Source organism: Morus notabilis, unplaced genomic scaffold (assembly GCF_000414095.1).
Source record: "Morus notabilis unplaced genomic scaffold, ASM41409v2 Scaffold758, whole genome shotgun sequence".
Taxonomy (NCBI): domain Eukaryota; kingdom Viridiplantae; phylum Streptophyta; class Magnoliopsida; order Rosales; family Moraceae; genus Morus; species Morus notabilis.
The window spans coordinates 72,251-90,587 of record NW_010365805.1 but is presented as its reverse complement, the minus strand read 5'-3'; the positions used below and the strand labels follow the sequence as shown (position 1 = coordinate 90,587).

At 36.8% G+C, this 18,337-nt stretch overlaps 1 protein-coding gene across 2 annotated transcripts; it reads right to left on the bottom strand.

The window, feature by feature from the left end:
* Positions 1–136: 136 nt before the first annotated feature.
* On the bottom strand, positions 137–15,129 carry LOC21399922 (DAR GTPase 3, chloroplastic). 2 transcript variants are annotated; one of them, XM_024172640.1, is made up of 9 exons: positions 14,929–15,129; positions 14,609–14,743; positions 14,121–14,237; positions 13,741–13,884; positions 13,537–13,623; positions 13,168–13,283; positions 7,270–7,447; positions 6,896–6,953; positions 137–717 (listed from the first exon to the last, which is right to left on the bottom strand). In XM_024172640.1, exons 1-9 carry the CDS (start codon positions 15,076–15,078, stop codon positions 650–652), a joined length of 1,053 nt encoding a protein of 350 aa, XP_024028408.1. In that variant the 5' UTR covers positions 15,079–15,129; the 3' UTR covers positions 137–649. The 2 variants fall into 2 exon arrangements, with proteins under 2 accessions (XP_024028408.1, XP_010106968.2); XM_010108666.2 differs by having other exon boundaries at positions 7,266–7,447; positions 14,929–15,123.
* Between the last annotated feature and the right edge of the window lie 3,208 nt (positions 15,130–18,337).

Sequence of the window (18,337 nt, the reverse complement as noted above, 5' to 3'; positions counted from 1 at the left end):
CTTACTTTCGATTGATGCAAGTACTTTGATATTCTCTCTCTTGGACAAACTGACCAAATTTCATACCAATTTAGACCAAAACATTGATATATTGTACACATAAGCATTCAAAAAAGGCATAAAAGGAACTGCTTTATGGTGCAATAATACCAGAATCTACTATAGTGATAATCGAATAAACCAGTTAAAATTAGAAATAGTATACCAGTATTAGTAGGGTAGAAAATGAATGTTGGAAATGTATATTATTTCTGTGTATTATAACACGTGAGATAATCATGGTACCTCAAACTAAAGCAACCCAAAAGACGTACCGATATAAACAGTTCTACTACAAGTAATGATAGTGAGTGAGAGGGGAAAAAAGAATGACCAAGGACGAAGCTTCCTAATCAATCACTTCTTTCTGAGAGTGTAATCAAATGATAAAACACATCCTGGCTCTTCTCCAATCTTCCAAAGAAATCACAGGCATTCAGTAACAGATCATTTTCAATGCCTGGATTGGGCATGCATAATTGTATTTACTTTTCTTTCTTTGTCAATGATGAACATGCAACTCCCACGTCATCGATGTCGTCCGTCAATGTCTATCACCGCGGCGGCCGCTCCAATGCAATCCAACCGAACTTCCCTTTCCGAAAATCGGTCAAGACCCGGAATGCCGCTTGGTTATGGTCGCCGTTGAACAAGTGAAGCGCGAGCTTATGAACAAATCTGTATATTTCAAAAACAACAATTAGAACGTTAAAGGAGGGCGTGATATACGTCTACTTTTCCGCTTTATGCCAATCGAACTCTTTCCGGAAGGCAGTATATTTGATCACCCAATCATGCTTAAAATTCTCTCTTGCTTAGCTTACCATCCAAAAACACACAGATTAAACAGAGCTTAATACATGTTCATGGGTGTGAATATGTCTTAAAACTAGAGTAGGGTTTAGTGTCCTTGCATGGCTTAGCTTCCTGAAGACATCACAAGGAGACTTTAGTGGGAATCACAAGTAACAATGGGATATGTATATAAAGCATGGTACTGTTCTGGGCAGAGGGAGGACGAAAACACAAGCAAGAAAACTACTGTTTGGGCAAGTGTGAGAAAGAAAAGAGAGAGAGAGAGACTGAAGGAAAGTATGCTTGGAAAAAATAATATTACTGCAACCTATATACACTAGGCTACCACTAGCCCTCTTTTCAATAAAACTATTGTCTTTTGTTTATACTTTGCTGAGGGTATTTACATATGTATATATATAGTAACGAGTTAGGTATATGATATATATCTATATATCATAAATTATATATAAGATATAGATAAGCATATATATACGTCTATATATATATGATAATATAATTTTTTTATTATTTATTTACTGTATACTAACTTGACTCACAAATAGCATTATATCAAAACCATCTACGTTGTTATAGAATGTTGTGTAAATTCCGACCACATACTCTGATTACCTAACCCACAAGATGTGTTATATGCAACAGCCTGTTTTACTTTTTTTTTTTATGAAAAGTGTGGTTTTATGTGACCGCTCTTTTTGTTTATTTATGAAGAAAAAAGATTCTGAAAATTTTATTAATTTTGTATTTTACTTTACAATTCATTTTAGTCTATATATACAATTTTTTGTTACACTAAACAAGGAAAGTCTACAGCTAATTCTCTTAACTTTAGGGATAGATTTTAACCCTGATTTCCTCCACTAACTTTCCTGAAATATCTCTTAAGATTACCATCCGAGATTTCCTACACTCTCCCTCAAGTTGGTGAATATAGATCTTCCATCCCCAGCTTGCTAACATTCTCATGAAACATGTTACACAGTCCCTTTGTCATCACATCTGCAAGTTGAAGTCCTGTCGGGACATATAAAGTATAAATCAGTCCACTGTCTAGCTTCTCTTTAATAAAGTGCACGTGTATCTCTATGTGTTTTGTCCGGTCATGTTGCACTGGGTTGTGAGCTATACTTATAGCTGATTTGTTATCACAGTATAGCTTTCATCGGTTTGCTCCATTGAATCTTCAGGTCCTCTAGGATAATTTTGACCCACAATAATTCACATACTCCTGCTGCCATAGCTCTGAACTCTGCTTCGGGGCTTGACCTTGCTACCACACTCTGTTTCTTGCTTCTCCAGGATATCAAGTTTCCTCCAAGAAAGGTACAATAGCCCGAAGTTGATCGCCTATCGACTGGAGACCCTGCATAGTTTGCATCTGTGTAAACTGCTAGATCAATTGCAGATCCCTTTTTGAATAAAATTCCCTTCCCTGGATGTGCCTTTAAGTAATGAAAGCACTAGGTAGACTGCCTATAGGTGAACTTCTCTCGGATCATGCATAAACTGACTGATAACACTGACGGAGTAAGCTATATCTGGCCTAGAATGTGCGAGATAGATGAGTTTCCCAACAAGTCTTTGGTACATATCTCTGTCCACTGCCTTATCTCCAAGAGCCTCACTTAATCTGTGATTTTGTTCAATGGGAGTTCCAACCGGTTTGCTAGCCGTCATGCCTGTGTCCTTGAGCAGGTCCGTAACGTACTTTTGTTGAGAAATAAAAATTCTCCGCCTTGATCGAACCACCTCAATTCCAAGAAAATACTTCAATCTTCCTAAATCTTTTATTTCAAATTCCTTGGCTAGACACCGCTTCAAGGCCTCCTTCTCTACTTCATCGTTTCCTGTCACTATAATGTCATCCACGTACACAATTAAAACAATGACTCTCCCTGAGGCCGAATGCTTGATGAAAAGCGTGTGATTTCCTTGACTTTGCTTGTAGTCACTAGCTATCATCACCTTGGCAAACCGTCCAAACCAAGCACGTGAGGATTGTTTCAGCCCATATAACGCCTTTTTTAATCGACAAACCTTGTTCTTGTCAACCCCACTAAATCCCGGTGGAATGCTCATATAAATCTCCTCTTCTAATTCTCTGTGAAGAAAGGCATTCTTCACATCGTACTGCTGCAATTCCCAATCAAAATTAATAGCCAAGGACAGCAAAATCCTCACTGTATTCATCTTTGCTACTGGAGCAAACGTTTCTTGATAATCTACTCCATATGTCTGTGTGTATCCTTTCGCGACTAACCTCGCCTTGTAACGTTCTAGGGACCCATCTGCCTTAAATTTTACTGCATACACCCACTTACAGCCCACTGTTTTCTTACCCTTTGGTAAATCAACCAATTCCCAAGTCACATTCTTCTCTAATGCATCCATTTCTACTTCCATAGCAAATCTCCATTCTTTCTTTGATAATGCTTCAGACAATGAGCTAGGAATAGAAACTGTGTTTAAGGTGGAAAGGACACTTTGATGGCTTGGGGAAAACTTCTCAAAAGACACAAAGTGAGACAATGGGTATAGGGGCCTTTTTGTGCATTCTCGAGTCTTTTTTCTTACAGCAATAGGCAGGTGTAGGTCCTAGTCAAGGCTAAGAGGCTCGGGACAAGGTGGTTCAGGGCTGGTAGAAGGATGGTCTGTTGGTGGTGTAGAATTCAGATTTGATTCACTCATTGTTACCTCATTTCCGGAGCTTGGTTCAGAGGATTGTTCTTGCCTTGTAGTCACAATGGGATCTCCTTTCCTTGCATACACTTGGTCAAACCGGAACTAGTCAAAGATTTTACCATCTCCTTTTGACTTTTGAGATTCAGATTTGGACGACTCTAGTGGTGGAAAGTTTGACTCCTTATCTTCAAGTGTATGTAACTCCCCTTGAAGATAAGGAGTGGTGAAATAGGGCATATTTTCAACAAATGTAACATCGGCTGAGATATAGATTTTTCTAGTAGGTGGATGATAACATTTGTAACCCTTTTGAGTAGATGAGTACCCCACGAAGACACACTTAAGAGCACGAGGATCTCACTTCTCACGGTTATGACTAAGAACATGGACAAAGGAAGTACACCCAAAAACCCGAGGATTGAGATTGAAGGAAGATCGAATATCGGGGTAGAATTAGGACAGGTTTTCTAGTGGACTTTGAAACCCCAAGACCCTGGAAGGAATTCTGTTTATGACATAAGCTGATGTGGGTACAGCTTCTCCCCAATATGTTTTTGGCACATTTTGTTGAAACAATAAGGCTCTAATGCACTCAAGAAGATGTCGGTTATTTCTTTCTGCCACTCCATTTTGTTGTGGAGTAGTGATACAGGATGATTCGTGTATGATTCCTTCTTTTTGGAAATATGGACTCATGATTTGATTGAAATAATCACGAGCATTGTCCGAACGAAAGTGCTTTATCTTGGTGCCAAATTGATTTTGAATCATTGCGTGAAAGATAGGAAAAATATGACTCACATCAGACTTATTTTTGAGTAAATAGATCCAAGAGACTCTTGTGCAATCATCAATGAATGTGACAAACCACTTAGACCCTAAGATGTTTGGAACAGTTGATGGCCCCCAAATATCGCTATGGATTAAAAAGAAAGGAAAAAAAGATCTTTTATTACTGATGGGAAATGGTACACGGGTGTGTTTTGCATACTCACAAATATCACAATGAAAAGACTGAACATCAAATCCCTTAAACAAAGAAGGAAACATTATTTTCAACGTAGGAAAAGACACATGACCTAGGCGCCTATGATGTAACCAGATGACATCCTTATTGGAAGAAGAAAACAACGTGGACAGGGCAGATTTACTGTATTCCGGTTGATTTGATGTATCCAAGTAATAGAGTCCATTATGCTCCTTAGCAAGTCCAATCCTCTTCCCCGAACCCTGGTCCTGAAATTCACAACAAGAATCATGGAATATAACACAGCCAGGTAGATCTTTGGTAAGCCTTTGTATGGAAACCAAATTTGTAGATAACTGGGGAACATGAAGAACATTTTTAAGCATCAGTTTTGGGGTAACCTAGACATCTCCTATTCTTGCTACTGTGGTTGTAGAACCATCAGCAACAACAATCTTTCTATTGCTAGGACGGGGGTATAGGTTTTGAATTTATTTGAAATATGGGTCATATGGTCCGTAGCACCAGAGTCGAGGATCCAGACATTCCTAAGCTCATTACCTAAAGCATTTAACCCAAGAGAGATTAGAGCCTCACCTGAAAGTGTCAATGAACACATACCCTGATTCGTTGGTTGAGAATTGTTAGTTGCTGGTTTTTCAATAGTCTCAAGCATACTTCTAATCTTCTCAATTTCCTCCATACTCAGTCCTTCAAACACCTGAGTTGGGTCTTGAACCGACACATGAGCCTACTTGTGCTGGCCACCTTTATGTTCCCATTCACAACTGTTTGTGGATGGTTTCCCATGTAGTTTCCAGCATCGTTCTTTGGTGTGCCGTGGTTTCTTGCAGTACGTGCACCACAATTCTTCGCGATCCTTTTGCAGACTTGATTGATTGGTCTTGTCCGCAGCAACTTTGTCCAGTACCAGCCCCTGAGGTTTAGAGCTTAGAAGAGCAAAATTTTCGGTTGAAGGCGACTTTAACATAATGCTCCTGCGGCTCTCTTCTGCACGAACCAGGGATATTGCTTCGGTTAGAGAAGGAAATTCAGGTCTGGCCAGAATTTCAATTCGTACAAGATCAAATTCAGAATTTAGGCCAGTCAAAAAATCATAAACTCGGCCCCTTTCAATAAACTTTATGATGAACACTGCACATTTGCTACAGTTCAAATCAAGTGTCCTGTAATAATCCAGTTCCTGCCACTAGTTTTGCAGAAAATTGGCATACTCTGTCACCCTTTTCGTCCCCTGTTTCGCTCCAGTTGTCTGTCTTGATATCATATATAAGAGCTGCATCATTGACCTTGGAATACGTTTGATGAAGGGCATCCCAAATCGCCCTTGCTGTAGGAAGAAACATACACGTATCACTGATTTCAAGGGTCATGGAATTCCATAACCACGACATGATCATTGAATCCTCTTCTTCCCACGCTTCAAATCTTGCCGTTCCGCTTTCTGGTGCTATCTCCAGTAGATGACCCAACTTTCCTTTCCCTTTCAGAAACGTTCGAACCAGTTGAGACCACTTCAGATAATTTTTTCCATTTAGTCTATATGCTGCTTGGATGTTCTGAAGCTCTGTTGTGCTTCGTGTAATCTGTTCTTCCTCCACAGTTGAAGACAATTGCGGCAATGGCGTTGAAGATGTAACGTCCGTCATGATTGAATAGGGTCAAATAATAGGTGGGAATAAAAAAAATAGGGAAAAAGAAACAGCAATAAAGGCTGAAGAGAACCAGCAATTGAGGCTGGGATTAACAAGAAGCGAAGGTGATATTTCCCAGAAACCCTAGACGGGCTCTGATACCATGAAGAAAAAAGATTCTGAAAATTTTATTAATTCTGTATTTTACTTTACAATTCATTCTAGTCTATATATACAATTTTCTGTTACACTAAACAAGGAAAGTCTACAGCTAATTCCCTTAACTTTAGGGACATATTTTAACCCTGATTTCCTCCACTAACTTTCCTGAAATATCTCCTAAGATTACTCATCCGAGATTTCCTACAATTTAATATATGTTTATCTCCTAACTTTCTTTCAATCTATTATTATTGCATTTTAATTACAATTTATAATAATCACCAAGAGAAATCTTGTACAATACGTCAATCTTCATATGAAAAAGTAACTGTTGACGAATCTTCAAGGATTCGTTGACTCTGGTTTTAAGGGAATTTGTTCCCTGATTTCCAGAGTCAATGCAAGCTGAAAATTCTTGTATATTAGGCCTTTATTTATAATTAGTGCTGAATATTGTGTTACCATAAATAGCTCTTAGGTAGACTGTTTTGTAATCTATAAATAGGTTGTACAGCTTATGAGAAATATATCAATCAGTTCATCAATTTGTTCAGTAACTACGGAGGGGACGTACACTTTTCCACAGTGACCATCCACGTCAATCTTGTAGCGTTTTTGAAGAGCCTCGATACCTGGCAATAATAGAAAAAATGAGGCACAAATAGATCCTGATTTCTGATGTCGGAACTTATTATTGAAAACATTAGTAATCCACTCTAGAAATGGGGATCACAAGACAAACTAGATTACTAATAAGTTAAAAATGACGACAAATTCTCTCTCAACAGTTAAGCAAACAGAGTAGAAGAAATATGTTTACTTACAAAATACCAAACTTTTAAGACTCTACTCATCTGTAAAATTGTTCAATCTAGGCTGATCTTGGAGATCTACCACCATAAATTTTCAAAAAAAGATATTAAAAGGGACATTTTAGGATGTACCTACTGATGGAATCTTTGTCAGCATCTGTACAAGAATTGCAGCAACATCAACAAAATCATAGGATCTTTCTCCAATGTCATCACATATTGCAAGCTTTATCGCAGCAGACTGATCACTGATCCTCATTGGAATCATGCCAGGAGAGTCAAGCAGTTCAAGATCTTTCCCAAAACGAACCCACCTTAACGGAAAGAAAAAAAAAATAGTATACATTAGATTAAGGGTCCGTTTGATTTATGTATTCAAGTCAGTGATTCTGATTCATTGGCGGGAACTTTGTGAGAGAAGAAATTTTTAAATTCAAATTCTTTGTGGGATGAAAAGCATTGTAGTAGAATCAGAATCATGGATTCAAGTATAGGTGCCAAATGAACCCCAAGTGGCTCATATTTATTATCTTGCATATGTATAGGATCACGTGAAAATTTTTAGTATCTTTCCCTGGTCTTGGCATGAAAAGCAGAAACCCTCAGTATGATTCACAACGGGAAAGAATATAGGCACTTATTTCTCTACAATTTCGAATCTCCATATCTGGACTTTATTAGCCATAAAATGGTTGATATATTTAGATTAATCATCTTTAACAAATTTCAATACTCTCTTCACCAAGTGGAAATATACTCATTTAAAAGCGATGATTGCCTTAGTTATCTAGGATTTTCATGAAAGGTCATATAACAAGCAAAAATTACAAGTTTACATTTTCTGTGGTATCTAATAAACAAAAAAAGAGAAATGTGTTGCAAACCCGGGATTACATATCCCATAGATAGTATGAGAATATTTGTATCAATAATAGGCAGATACCGGTTTTTTTAATATAGGAAATTTGGCTGTAATTATCTGTTAGTTTCCTTATTCTAGAATAGTCAACTTCCTAGAATGTATTGACAGCCTAAGTGTATATACATGTAACCGAGCTCTTTGATAAATAATAATAAAAATTATTCTCTGATTTTCCACATGGTATAAGAGCCATTGTTTGACATTCTGTTCAGCCTCCATCGCTGATTTTTCCAGGCCTTCATTGCCGTTCTTTTCCAGCCGTCATCGCGAACTTCCTTTGTTCTTATTTCAGCCTTAATTGCTTATTCCTGTCCGCTTATAGTCCCTATTCTTTGTCTCAATTTCTTGCTGTTCTGGTCAGAATCAATTTCTCTTGACCTTTCAATATGTCCACAACAACACAATCTTCCCAATCCCGAAACACTGCCCAGTCAGAAGAAACGCAACTAATTCACTCGACGGAAGATCTTCCAAGTATTCAGGCGGCCTATAGATTAAATGGGAAGAATTATATGAAATGGTCTCAGGTGGTTTGAACGTTCCTAAAGGGAAAAGGAAAAATTAGCCATCTACTTGGTACTGGACCCAAGAAGGAGGATCCTAAGTTTGATGCTTGGGATGAGGAGGATGTCTTGGCTGTGGAATTCCATGCTACCGGAAGTCAGTGACACCTTCATGTTTCTACCAACAGCCAAGGACATATGGGAAGCTGCACAACAGACCTACTCTAAGGTGAAAGATGCTGCACGAATTTTTGAGATTAAGACTAAACTCTGGGCAGCCAAACAAGGTGAGCGTTCGGTCACATAGTATGCCAATTCTTTGAAGAATTTGTGGCAAGAGATGGATCATTATCGGTGTATTGAAATGAAATGCAGTGAGGATGCAGCTGCATTGAAAAACTTTATTGAGAAGGATATAGTTTATAATTCCCTTGCCGGATTAAACATGGAATTTGATAAAGGGTTCAAATTCTAGGTAAGGAGGAGTTACCTTCACTTAACGAGACTATTTCTATTGTCAATGCTGAAGAGAGTCGAAGAGGAGTTATGCTCAATACACCACCGGTTGAAGGGTCTGCAATGCTAGGGAAATTCAATGATGAAAAACAGAAGTCCAATACAGAGAGACCGCAATCCTTCAATGCCGGAAATTCGGAGGCTAGGAAATTGGAGCCGCAGCCCTCAAACAAGGATAATCTTTGGTGTACCCATTGTAAGAAATCCCGCCACACAAAGGAGCAATGTTGGAAGCTACATGGAAAACCACAAGTTCTCAACGGAACAGGGGATCGAGAGGTGGAACACAACGGGGTCAAGTGCATATGACTCAATCTCAAGAGGGCAAAGACATGGAAGTTGCAAATACCGGTGGAGGAGAGCACAATGAACTCAACAAGGAGGACATTGGGAGATTAAGGGCACTTCTTGATTCATTGGAGAAGTCAACAGGTACCTGTTCCCTAGAAAATTTGGGTAAGCCTCACTCCTCATAAGCTTTAAGTGCTTCGAATATAGGATTCTCAAACTCATGGGTTATTGACTCCGGAGCAACTGATCATATGACCAATTCCACCCTTTTCTTTAGCACATATCAACCTTGCCCGAGCAATACGAAAATTTCTATTGCTGATGGATCCTTGGCTACTATTGCCGGTCAGGGGGATGTCATTCTAAGCCCATCATTGACATAAAAAAATGTCCTGCATGTTCCTAAATTATCTACAAATCTTGTGTCTATTCACCAACTTACCAAGGATTTAAGATGCAATGTTGTGTTTTCTTGTGACTCTTGTGTATTTCAAGACCGAGCTACGAGGAGGATGATTAGACTTGCTAAGGTAAAACATGGGCTTTACTATCTCCAGTTACCGGGCAGTCTAGAGAACAACCCAAATCACTCATATCTGTCAAGCACCTCTCAACACAACAAAGAGCAAATTTGGCTACATCACCATAGACTTGGTCATCCCTCCTTTAATACACTTAGTATAATGTTTCCCTCATTGTTCAAGGATGTTAGTGCAAAAGAATTTCATTGTGATATTTGTGAGTTTGCTAAACACCAACGTGTCTCTTTTCCTATAAGTAATAACGGAATATCATTCCAATTTCTTTGATCCATAGTGATATTCCATCCCGGGTTCCTAACATTTCAGGGGCTCGTTGGTTTGTTACTTTCACTGATGATTGTACTCGAGTTACGTGAGTTTATACTTAAACAAAAATATGATGTAAGCCATATTTTTCCTATTTTTCATACAATGGTCAAAAATCAATTCACTGTGGGAATTAAGAGGCTAAGAACTGACAATGCTAGAGATTACTTTAACCAATTCTTGTCCCCATACCTTTTAAAGGAAGGAATTATCCATGAATCATCTTGTGTTGATACACCCCAACAACATGGGGTAGCAGAAAGGAAAAATGGTCATTTATTAGCCACTGTCCGTGCTCTTTTGTTTCACAAAGGGGTTCCAAAAACTTTTTAGGGGGAAGCTCTACTTACTGCCACCCATTTGATAAACCGCATGCCGTCCCGGGTTCATGATTTTAAGAGTCCCATGGACTTGTTGTCTCACTACTATCCCCACTTCAAAATGTCATCTACAATATCCCCTAAAGTCTTCGGGTGTGTGTCATTTGCTCATGTTCACCCTCATGGACGGGGTAAACTAGATCCTAAAGCTGTCAAATGTGTGTTCATTGGGTATTCACCTACACAAAAGGGGTATTAATGCTATCATCCTCCCACTTGAAAAACCTATGTCTCTGCAGATGTCACATTTGTTGAACGAGAAAATTACTTCTCAAGTCCTTCTCTTCAGGGGGGGACATTAACTATGGAAAATCAGGACTTGTTTCTAAGTGTCCCATTAGTCAACAAATTCCCTGAGTCAGCCGAGTCTACCAAATTCCCTTAGTCAACCGAGCCTACACCTACTCCAATCCTTGGTGAGTCCGAGCCTACTCCAGTCCTTGATGAGTCTGAACCTACACCTACTCCAGTTCTTGAGTCTATTCCCACTTCAGCCCTCGAGCCTGTGTCTGTGACTACAGAACCACTTCTAAGTCTACACAAGAAGAGTAAAGCCCGTGATTAGCACTAAGCAAGTTCAAGAATCTGAATTGTTGCTTGGAAATGAGGTAAACTCCGAATCACCCACTGTCCTTGATTTAGATTTGCCCATTGCCACAAGAAAAGGTGTTAGGAAGTGCACACAACATCCCATATCTCATTTTGTATCCTTTGAGAGATTATCAACTTCACATAAGAGCTTCCTCACTCATCTAAACAGTGTAGCTATTCCTCAAACCCTATCTAAAGCACTCAGCAAAGAGGAATGGCGGCATGCTATGAAAGTAGAAATGGAGGCCTTGGAGAAAAATAAAACATGGGAGATAGTAGAGCTGTCTAAAGGGAAGAAACCTGTAGAATGCAAATGGGTGTTCACGGTAAATATAAGTCTGATGGTTCTATCGAATGTTATAAGGCTAGGCTGGTGGCCAAAAGCTACACACAGACATATGGTGTGGACTATCAGGAGACAGGAGACATTTGCACCAGTAGCAAAAATGAATACAATAAGAGTGTTGTTGGCTCTAGCAGCCAATTTTGATTGGCCATTACAACAGTTTGATGTGAAGAATGCATTTCTGCAAGGAGACCTTGAGGAAGAAATCTATATGGAAGTTCCACCCGGCTTCGGTATGAATCTAAAAGCCAATGAAGTGTGTAAACTCAAAAAGGCTTTATATGGGCTTAAAAAATCTCCTCGAGCATGGTTTGGGAGATTCACTAAAGCAATGTTGGGTATGAACTATAGACAGAGTCAAGGGGATAATACACTATTTATCAAACACTCAGCTTCATGGGGAGTTACTACCTTGATAGTGTATGTGGATGACATTATTGTTACAGGAAATGATCCAAGGGAGAAGGAAGCATTGCAGAAGTACTTGGCCAAAGAATTCGAGATTAAAGATCTCGGAAAACTAAAGTACTTTCTCGGAATAGAAGTTGCTCGGTCCAAAGAAGGAATTTTTGTCTCACAACAGAAGTATGTCCTGGACTTGCTGAAAGAAACAAGAAAAATGAGATGCAAACCGTTGGATACTCCTATTGAGCCAAATCACAAACTAGGGGAATCCATGGGAGGAGAGCTAGTTGACAAGGGCATGTACCAGTGACTTGTTAGGAAGTTAATTTATCTAGCACACACACGACCAGACATCTCATATGTCGTAGGTGTAGTGAGTCAGTTCATGCAGAATCCTAAGGAGAGCCATCTTCTTGCGGTATACAGAATCTTGCAATACTTGAAAAGCTGTCCTGGAAAAGGAATTTTGTTCAAGAAAGGCACAAAGATGGAACTTGAAGCATACACAGAGGCAGATTATGCCGGTTCAATCACTGATAGAAGGTTAACGTCTAGGTATTGTACTTTACTTGGTGGAAACTTAGTGACCTGGAGAAGCAAAAAACAACTAGTGGTTGCCAGGTCCAGTGCAGAGGCAAAGTTTTGGTCTATGGCACAGGAGATTTGTGAGTTGTTATGGCTCAAGATTATAATAGATGATTTGAAGATAAAGTGGTAGACGCCGATGAAGCTTTACTGTGACAATAAGTCTACGATCAATATTGCTCACAATCCAATTCAACATGACAGGACTAAACACGTGGAGGTCGACAAGCATTTCATAAAAGAAAAACTTGAAAGTGGGTTGATTTGTACTCCTTATGTTTCTACTGGTGGTCAGCTAGCAGATGTTCTAACTAAGGGGTTGGCGAGTTCAATGTTTCAAAGAATCATATGCAAGCTAGGAATGGAAAATATTTATTCCTAGCATGAGGGGGAGTGTTGGAAATTCGGGATTACATATCCCATAGATAGTATGAGAATATTTGTATCAATAATAGGCAGATACCGGTTTTTCTTAATATAGGAAATTAGGTTGTAATTATCTGTTAGTTTCCTTATTTGTTAGTTTCCTTATTCTAGAATAGTCAACTTCCTAGAATGTATTGATAGCCTAAGTGTATATATATGTAACCAAGCTCTTTGATAAATAATAATAAGTTTTATTCTCTGATTTTCCACAAAATGCATACTTCAATTCCCTTGTAACCCCTGGTCTTGGAGCCGCTGGGCACATCCGTCGCTTCAACAAACGGTTGATCAAAGAAGATTTCCCAACGTTTGGATACCCAACTATTCCAGCTCGAATCTGTTAGTAAAAATGAAATATGCAATATATATTAGTTAATTTGTGATTTTGACAATATAAAAAGTAGTCAAACAGCTGAAAATGATAGATTGTAAACAGTTCTTCAGTTTTTTATTCAAGAAAACAATAAAGAGAAAATCTAATGCACAAAGTGAAAGAATTTAAACAAAAGACCATTGCTTTAAAACAGAAGTAAAAGAAAAAAACTATTAAACTAGTATTAGCATTGGCATACAATTGCAATGGAACTTACCCGTCGAGGAAGCAGTCCTTTGGCTCTGCGTTTGACATTTACACCTGCAGCCAAAGCCTTGGCCAACCGGCCAAGCTTCATCGTACCCTGCACTTACCATATGAGATTAATTATATCCTGCTGATATGTTCATTCATGATCACAAAATACTGGTAAAGAGTCTAAATTTAAGTTCCAGTTTTCCTACTGAACAAATAAAAGTACCATTCCAAGTTGGCCATTTGAAAAGACAACTTTTGTTCCTTGCCTCGCAAAATAAGCTGCCCACGCATTCCGGTCTGCCGTGCATATCATGTCTTCTCTATTCAACACCAAAATTCTTTTCCTATTACCAAGCCATGAATCCATCTGTTCATGAGAAGCTATAAAAAAAGTTAAGCATCAAGAAAGTTCAACATCATATCAAGTCTTAAATGGTTGGCCTCAACATCCAACAACCTAACTAATGCTTTCCCGTCCTACAAGTTTGTTCCCATAAAAAATACAAACTATATAATCCGAATATTCAGTGCACTAATCTTCAACTTAACATCTTAACACCAACTAACTTATTAATGACTAAAACTGTATTAAGAAGCTCTGACCTGTGGATGACTAGTTGACATGGGAATTCTCGCATCTCGCATTTCTATCACCACGTCCATCAACTTTAGCTGTTCTTTAAGCTCTTTTTCGGTTTTAGCAATATGCCCAGGATACCACTGCCAAGTTTCAGCATATTTATCCAAGTAAAATTCATCAGTTCCCAATCCTTAAAATTCACCCAACTATCACCTAAGGTCTGTTTTTGTACCAAATGATATAACTTTTCACTTATAAAATACACCATTTTATAAATATATTCACCAATTGAAAAAATGACAATTGACTTGCTATCCTTACCTCATTTGGTACCAAAAAAAAGGACAGATTAATTGGGATCCTCTATTATACACTAAAGCGAAATGAAGAGCGGAAATATGCTCAAGACGTTGTTAGCAATATAAAAAACAAAATGGAAATGACACCAAAAAGAGGCCTTCAAATATTGAATTTTATAAATTGCCTTAGGCAAAGCTAATTCATTTCATACCTGAACAGGCCTCAGTGCCTTAGTCCAGTGATAAAGATCCATATCAAGATCAACCCAGTCATTCTCAACTCCAGAGTCGTACAGATTTGAGGAATTCTCATTTACATATAAACTTGGACTTTTCCCACCAACAATCTGCAATTTTATTTTTTCATAACCATCAAAACCCCCCATAAAATTAACTTTTTTGCGCGGAACAAAAACTACCCGGATTAAGTTTCACGATATTCATCAAGAAAAACTTGACTGGCACACAAATAACTAAAAATATAAATGAATAAAGTCAAGCTCTATTGAGTTTAAGTTTGGGAATTTCTTGCCTGGATAGTGGAAGGTGGAGAAGAGAAAGAAGCCGTAGCACAGAGAGTTGTTGAGAATAGATTTTTGGGTTTGCTTCGGCACTGAGAAAATTGGCCTGAGAATGTTGGAGAGTTTGGTACTAGCCACTGGCCAGAGAGTTGAACCGCCATTTTCGCCGTGTGTAAAAGTCTCTCGTGGCCGTCTTCATTTCCTCTCGGATAATTATAGAAAGGATTAATTTCAGAAATTTCCCTTCAAATTATGACATTCGTAACATTTTGTCCGTTTCTCTTAAAATTTATTCCGTTAACAAATTTTATTTTTTTATTATAATAAGTGATGAAATTATCACGTATTATTTATTTAATAAGAATTAAAAATACAATTACACTTATACTCTCCTAATCATATAATTTCTTATTTTTATTGAAAAATTCATCATCTTCATTCTCATTTTATTTCTTTTTTTCCTCACCTTGTTCATCAATAGCAAGTTCTTACAGTACAAACAGTGGTGTCAGCGGCTAGGTAAACGAAGTAATTCGAGGTCCTATTCAATGTTAATGTGGGTTGGATCCGGTAGTGAAGACATCACACACGAAGAAGAATCCGGGAAGACAATTTTATAGTTGTATTCGGTATAAGGTAAATTGTTTAACATTGGACAACAAAGCTTTTGTATATTTGAATTGAATCTCGTTAATTTGGGTTTGATTGGGGCTGTGGGTTGAGTCTGTTTTAGTTCGGAGAAAATTTTTAAAATTAATCTTTCATTTTATGATTGAATGCATAATGAAGATGAGAGAGGCTATGGGTTCGAAAAGTGGTTTGATAATGGAGAAACTTTCCGTGCAAGAGAGCTGGTTCCAGAATTAGATTTCAGTGCAAGAGATGTGATTCCAAAATTAATAATCAAATGGTAAATTCTACAAATGGTCCTTGCGATTTACACTCAATCTCACTTTAATCCATAACTTTTCAAACATCGCACAAATTGTACTTGAGGTTTTATTTTATTTAGTTTCGGTCCTTCTATTAATTAGACGTTAAAATTTGATAGAATATGTGTAAATTAGAGCCCAAAATTAGAAACACCTAAAATTTTAAGTCTATCTGTAAAAATTAACTTTTAGTTTTTTGTATTATTTTAGTTTGTAAACTTTATTATGTTTTCAATTTTATTCATAATTTCTACATATTCGGTCAAATATTTAACACCAAACGAATAGAATGACCAAAACTGAAACAGAAGAAAACCTTAGAGACTAATTGTGCGACATTTGAAAAGTCATGGACTAAAGTGAGATTGAGGCCAAACCTCATGGACCATTTGTGAGATTAACCCATAATTAAATAATAAATGAAAAAAGATAAATGTTACTTTGCCCCTGAATTTTTATCTCTTTGTCACTTTATCTTCCGAACTTTAAAAATTAGTCTACACGCCCCACGAACTTTGAAACGTTATTAACTTTGTCCAGTCTGTTAATTTGATTAACGGATTTGATGACGTGACAATTATTAGAGGGGTAAGTAGTTTAATAGATTATTTTCATAAATGTCCCCTAAAGTATGTATCCTATTTAAAATTCCACCCTAATCTATTAAAACATATCAAAATGCCCCCTTATATATAGAAACTGTAATAAAATTACAATTTTATTAACATGCCATTAAAAATTAAATAAACATATTAGTTTCTAATTAAATCAAGAAAAGTGATTATATAATAAAAAATAATGAAAAATAAATATAAAACACGAATTTAAAATATTCAAAATTAAATAAATCAGCTATTTATTTTTCAAATATTAAAACAAGAAAAGAGGAAATTTTTTTAAAATTAAATAAATATTAACAAAGAGAAGTAGGTTTTTTCGAAAATCTTTACCTCTTTTCATTTTGGTTATTTATTTTTAAAAAAAATAGTTGATTTGTTTGATTTTTGAATTATTTTAAAGTGTTCCATGCATTTATTTTAATTATTTTTTCATATTTAATCACTTTCATTGATTTAATTAGAATTTAGTAAATCTAATTAACTTTTTAATGGCATCAACAAAATTATTATTTTATTATGTTTTCTATAGATTAAGGGGCATTTTGATATGTTTTCATAGATCATGGGCCTTTTTAAATAATGTAGATACTTCAAATCCGTTAATAATTCATTAAACTATCCCTTTAATAATTGTCACGTTATCAAATCCGTTAATAAAATTAACATAAGGGGCAAAATTAATAACGTTTTAAAGTTCGGGGGTGCGCAGATAAATTTTAAAGTTTAAAAGAATAGGGGTTGTTTCATTTTTTCCCCTAGAGTTTAAAAGGAATAAAAAAAAAAAACTAGCCTTTGAACTTAATAGAAGTTGCAACTTTGATATTTTCGTCAATAAAACATCAATTTTTTAGCGTTTTTAAGAGAGAAACGTAAATTCTTGGATTTATTAAAATTTTAAAACTATTAGTCTATCAAAATTGTTCTCATTCTACTTCACATCGAAAGTGAAAAGAATCTCAAGAAAGGACAAAATTAGAGAAAAATAGTAATGAATGAATGACTGATCTACTTGAATTTGGATAAGAGGAAAAAAAAAAGATGAAGGCGTTGTTTAAGCTCAAGATCTTTTTTTTTAACTTAAATTAAGAGTGAGGGAGTTCAAATTCATCATCTTATGATAAAATCAGGTATGAAATTATTATTAGACTAATCTGTAACTACACAGTTGCAAAAAGTTAACTGTAGTGGGTAAAATCTACAATTGATTAAATCAAGGGCTAATGACCGAGTTAACAGTCATCCATTGATGAAATTGTTCCACTGCGAGAACGAGAGTGCTATTAAACGTGAAAGTAAATGAAAAGCAGTAAAAGACACAAGAAATTATAGTGGCTCCCCTGATAATGCATGGTACATCTTCTATAGGGCTTTGGTGGTTTCACTATGACTGCTGAAAAGTGTTACAATGAATCATTCTTAGAAGAACAGGATGAGAGAGAAAAATATGTGTTGGAAAATACAGTAAGAAATAGAAAAGTCTTCTAGAAATGAGCATAAGAGCTTTAGTGTGCAATGGAAGCATGTCGAACTATGTCGAAATGCCTTGTATTTATAGTTGATAAGGCTCCACGAGTTGTTTCCCGTTTCTCTGCGTGATATGGCCTTCAATTCGTGATATTTCCTTCCTTTCTAGGAGCTGAATGACTTTGCTTAATTGGTTGTGTCCATAATCAACTGGTCAATCATGGTTTCTTATGCATTTTAAGTTGATCCGGCTTCTTTATTACTAGATTGCTGGAGATATAGTTTCCTTATATAGAATACAATCAATTTCGTCCATTGAGAGGGTTGTTTGTGGCATAAGTCGACCGTTGACCTTTTTCCTTATTAATTCTTCTAGCTGAAATAGTCGATTTCTTTCCTTTTCT